General features: G+C 42.5%; 1 protein-coding gene across 1 annotated transcript; it reads left to right on the top strand.

The window, feature by feature from the left end:
* Nucleotides 1-793: 793 nt before the first annotated feature.
* On the top strand, nt 794-5,083 carry txnl1 (thioredoxin-like 1). The gene is made up of 8 exons (XM_018702576.2): nt 794-1,078; nt 2,216-2,312; nt 2,714-2,884; nt 2,985-3,107; nt 4,154-4,223; nt 4,299-4,471; nt 4,625-4,729; nt 4,826-5,083. Exons 1-8 carry the CDS (start codon nt 981-983, stop codon nt 4,853-4,855), a joined length of 867 nt encoding a protein of 288 aa, XP_018558092.1. The 5' UTR covers nt 794-980; the 3' UTR covers nt 4,856-5,083.
* The last annotated feature ends 82 nt before the right edge of the window (nt 5,084-5,165 follow it).

Genomic DNA, 5,165 nt, shown 5'->3' with positions numbered 1-5,165 from the left:
TCAGGGAGGCTGCGGCTGCGGAAGTGGGCGCGGAGGTGTTCTGGTCACATGACTTACAGGTAAAGGTATGTAATTGAATTCTTAATTAAACCAAGTTATTATTTTACAGGGGCATTTTTTGAATATATTTTGCTTATTAAGCTTACTGTGTGTCCAACTGCTGTCATCTTATTTATTTTTATTTAGCAAAAAATATAAACGAGGGCACTTTAAGGTAAGGGATTTTTTTTTTCAAATAAAGTTGACATGAAAAGACTAACAAGAAAGAATGTGTGTCTGTATACACAACCAGTAGCATCATTGCGATAATATGACCATTTAGAGTGTCAGTGTGGCCTTGGTAGGCTGAGGTACACAGGTAAAAACAGTATGTAGTCTGACATGAGTGCAGGTGGTGTAAAATCAGCATGACAAAGAATGGCAGTTACAGTCTACAGCTGTGTCTCGTTTAGATGAATATTTCTCTGCTCCTGTAGCGCCACCCAGAGGGCAGCAGGGCGAACAGTTGGTGGCTAATGATGCTAATGTAATAGTCCGTTGCCTGGGCGTGCTATATGCTAATGATGCTAATATGGCAGTTCTAAGATAGTGCAAATAAATATAGCATTGAGAGTAGAGCATTATTAAAGATATCGTCAATGCTATGGGGTTTCAGATTTTCTAGAATGTATTATTCCCGTTTTTTGGCTTCCTTTATCCTGTGGAGGGCTGAGAAGTGCATAGAAGCGTCTCTACTGCCAAAAAATCACAGAAGAAGAAGGACGAAACCCCGCCCTTCCTGTTGTCGTTGGCCAATCAGGAGTCCACATCCTGGAACAGCTTACTGTACGTGTAGTGTGGCACACACACAGGAGAGCTAACTAGCTAGTATACTGACAGAAAGCTAAAAACACAACACGGTTTACTTTATTAGGTTACCCGCTTTCTTGATCTGAACGTCGCCCGGGTAACCAGCTCACACCACAGCCGCAAACTGCGCCATGGTCGGTGTTAAAGTGATCGGGAGCGACCCGGACTTCCAGCCGGAGCTAGCGGCCGCCGGCTCCAGGCTCGCCGTGGTGAAGTTCACAATGGCAGGGTAAGCTCATCCGAGCCGGCTTCGAGGCCGCGCCGTTAGCTCGGGCTCAGCCCGTCAGTCTCTCCTCTTGGCACCGGGCTGGAAAACGTTCAGACCTCACCGTTTTACCGCTCTGAGGAGCTGACATGAGCCGGAGAGCTGCGGTGTCTGACAGGAGAGGCTTTCGTTGGCAGGGAAGCTAGGTTAGCATGCTAATGTTAGCTGACTAGCTGTGTTGCTTACAATGACATAGCAGTATTACAGTAACTTGGCTGCTGTAAGGTGACTTAAGATTTAATGAAGTGTAGGTTAATTAAATGGGCAGTTACCTATCCACCTTAGTCTGTAGGTCAACACTGGGAAAAAACAACAATATTACCGTTAATATAAAGCTAACGTTTAACAAAACTGTGCTATATTTTACCCCCCACAGCAGCCAGTCCTTTACAGTTTTATTCTACTTGTTATGAGGCTTTTATCTTTGAGTCTTGGGCCTGTTAAACTGGATGAAATGACAGTAGACGTGTTCTATTTACAGTATATCACAATGTTAATGAACCGAACCTTATAGGCTTTATAATTAGAGAATTTTGGAAGTAATTTCAACATTACTGTGGTTTCTGTGAAGCTGTGTGGGGTATCAATAAAAAATCTTAATTTAAGTAGAATTAACACACTGTTGTATGCAGTGGTGATAGAAGTATTCAGACCCTTTATTTACTAAAAAGTATCAATACAATAATGTAAAAGTTGAAGTACTTAGGTAATGCCACCAAAATGTAGTTGAAGTATTAAGTACTAGTTTATCAGTACTGAATTATCAGTGTGTAATAGGGTGTGGCGAGTCTGATGATAATATCCAGTGTGTCAGGAAGTATAAAGTAACACAAAATGGAAATACACAAGTTCTTAGAGGTAGTTTAGTCACAGTGTCTCTGTTATATATTCTGTCCACCAGAGAGCGCTGTTACGTTTATTTTGTTACACACAGTTGTTTTTATTTGTTACTTATCTTCTATCTGATGTACAATAAGTCACATTAAAAATGCAGAAGCCCCAGATTATTTTGCGTTAAATATTAATGGACTCTGCTGATTAAATAAAAAAATAAAATAAATTCAGGACTTCTAACTAACGTAATGTTCTCGTCCTCTGCAGGTGTCGGCCCTGTGTCACAATAGCTCCAGCTTTCAACATGTTGAGTAACAAGTACCCACAGGTCGTCTTCCTGGAAGTAGACGTTCACGTGTGTCAGGTGAGTCTGAACTGTGTGGGCTCAAATCAGAGTCTGAAAGATTCAAAGACTGTAAAGTGTAGTTCACAAATAATATTAAAGCTGTAAATCAGTCAGTGAGTTTACACAAAGAAGAGCTTTTGTGAACGTCTGTGTGCAGAGTCAAAGCAGAAAACTGGAAAACTCAGCGCTCAAGTTCCCACGCTGTGTGAGACACTGAAGCAGAGTCCAAACAGTTAGTTTCATCTCAGCTGCAGGTCCTGAAAGGTGTTGCAGATTTTCATTTTGAGTTTTACACAGGTCTCTGCTTTGCGTTTGTATATTGCAGCTTTAAATCCAGCTGTTGGTCTTTTCTCTTATTCTGTTACAAGGCTTCTTTTTTTTTTTTTTTTTTTTACAAAACCATTCCTCTTTTCTCTCAGGCGACAGCGGCAGCCAACAACATCTCAGCCACACCGACGTTCTTGTTCTTCAGGAACAGGGTTCGGGTGGATCAGTATCAGGGGGCGGACGCTGCAGGTCTGGAGGAGAAGATCAAACAGCACACAGAGAACGACCCGGGAAACGAGGACTCCGACATTCCAAAGGGATACGTGAGTGGACAACGTATTTCATAGATTCGTTTAATAAACGTTAAATAAAGGCTGACATAGAGTCTGAAGCTGAGTTTGTCTTTGTGCCGTCTGTTTTCAGATGGACCTCATGCCTTTTGTCAACAAAGCCGGCTGCGAGTGCCTCAACGAGAGCGACGACTGTGGCTTTGATAACTGCTTAATCAAAGACTCCTCCTACCTGGAGTCTGACTGTGATGAACAGGTACGAGACATCAGTTCATGGTTCTGGGCAGGTGGTAAGAATCAGTTCGTCTCAGATGCTGTATGAGGGTTTTATCTCTCTGATGTGGCTCGTTGGTGATTTTCCACTGCACTGCACAGCAAGATAACTGATTACTCTGATGAGTGTTAGTCCCTCATCATCCCTGCTCCTCCCTCACATATGTACAACTCAGCAAATGCTGCTGTATACTGCTTATTAGTGTTGCTGTGGTGGCCAGTGTTATCAGTGTTAGACAGCACACACACATTACATAACTTTCCCCTGGCTCCACTGTCTTTTTTCATTCTCTGTATAGACATAAAAATCCATTTGGTTCACTTTTGCAAATCAGCTGTAGCTCTCACGTTCAGTAAAATCAATACTCAGTCAGATGCAGTGATTAGAAAGAGTTGAGATTTGACAGACAAGACGCACAAAGGATTTGATGTCAAAACGAAAAGCAAAAGCACATACTTGGCAGCATTTCAGATTTAAAGACAAAGAGGGAACGTGATAACATAAATGAGGACGTAGGTAACATTTCTAACGTTGAGCTGCCATATTTAATTTCTTGTAAACTGTCCTGTGTCATCAGTAACACACAAGTTGTCATGAGTTTATTACCCTGAGGAAAAGCATTTCCACACTGTGGCATCCCCACTGTTAATGAAACTCCACTGGCTTTGTGGTGGCATTTCCTGTAACTTCTCCACAATTAAAAAAGACCCACTGGCACCAACTATAACTTCACACAGCTGTGATACAGTTGTGATCAATAAACAAATGGAAAGTACAAACAGGAACACAGGAGTGAAACTAAAGCCACAGTGATCCAGCTAGAAGCTACAAAATTCCTGTTTTTGTCAATGGTAGTGATATATAGAGATGTTTCTGGTTAAAAAAAAAAGGATCTTACTCTTTAATAAAAAGCTCTGTCTCTGTAGGAATCCTCTCCATAATGTCAGACACTGATAATAACAATCTGAGCCTGTCAGTGGCAAAAACAAGCAACTTTAATAAGTTTCCTTTTCTTGAATCTTGTCCAGTTGCTGATAACTATCGCCTTCAACCAGCCTGTGAAGCTCTTCTCCATGAAACTACAGTCCTCAGACTTTGGTGAGTTTTATTCTCCCTGTGTTATTCATCTGAATGAGGAGGAGGTTTTCAGCGTCTCACTTCTCCTCTCCTCAGCCCAAGCCCCTAAGGTGATGAAGGTGTTCATCAATCTGCCCCGGTCGATGGGTTTCGACGACGCAGAGCGGAGTGAAGCCACTCAGACTCTGGAGCTGTCGGAGGAGGACTACAAAGACGACGGTTTGATCCCGCTGCGCTACGTCAAGTTTCAGAACGTACAGAGCGTTACGGTAAGAAGGTCGTCATTTCAACGTGTGGAAAGGAAACATACATCTGCTCTGAATATGTCTGTGTGCGCTGACATCGTACAGCAGAGCCATATGCTGGTTTAAAAACCCACAGGTTCAACTGGTTTAGTAGGTTTCTTTTCTTTTGTATACCAGTTGTTTGTCAAGTCGAACCAAGGAGACGAGGAGACGACAAAAATCAACTATCTGACGTTCATAGGCACCCCAGTACAGGCCACCAACATGAACGACTTCAAACGGGTACGGAGCAGCTACAGTCGCCTGAGCTTGTTCATGCATCAGGTGTGTTGTTTCCTGCGCTCGTGATCGTTTAAATTTTGTCGTGTTTCCTTCCAGGTCGTAGGCAAGAAAGGAGAGAGTCACTGAGCAGGAGAATGAGGAGGAAGAGGAGAAGAGGAGGAAGCTACAGACACATCTTAAGGACTTTCACTCTGCCAAAGCTGCCACACACTCTGCTGTCACACACACACACACACACACACACACACATCCAGCTGTCCTCCTTCAACTCTGAATGAATTCTCCGTCAAATCATTTGTATTGTAATTCTGATGAAAATCACTGTAAATAAAACACAATCCTTTTTCAAAGGCATGTGCGTCACGTCCGATTTTTGTGACTGTTTGTACCAAAATACAAACAGTAGAAGAAGTGTCTTTAAAATGAGCAGCTGATA

This window comes from Lates calcarifer, linkage group LG9 (assembly GCF_001640805.2).
Source record: "Lates calcarifer isolate ASB-BC8 linkage group LG9, TLL_Latcal_v3, whole genome shotgun sequence".
Taxonomy (NCBI): Eukaryota; Metazoa; Chordata; class Actinopteri; family Centropomidae; genus Lates; species Lates calcarifer.
The sequence above is the reverse complement of the archived record's forward strand: the minus strand, read 5'-3'. Positions and strand labels throughout refer to the sequence as shown.

Coding starts and splice junctions, on each gene's coding strand:
- txnl1 (XM_018702576.2), top strand. CDS start 981: ATGGTCGGTGTTAAAGTGATCGGGAGCGACCCGGACTTCCAGCCGGAG. Junction 4,224..4,298: donor ACTACAGTCCTCAGACTTTG/GTGAGTTTTATT, acceptor TCCTCTCCTCAG/CCCAAGCCCCTAAGGTGATG. Junction 4,472..4,624: donor AGAACGTACAGAGCGTTACG/GTAAGAAGGTCG, acceptor TTTGTATACCAG/TTGTTTGTCAAGTCGAACCA.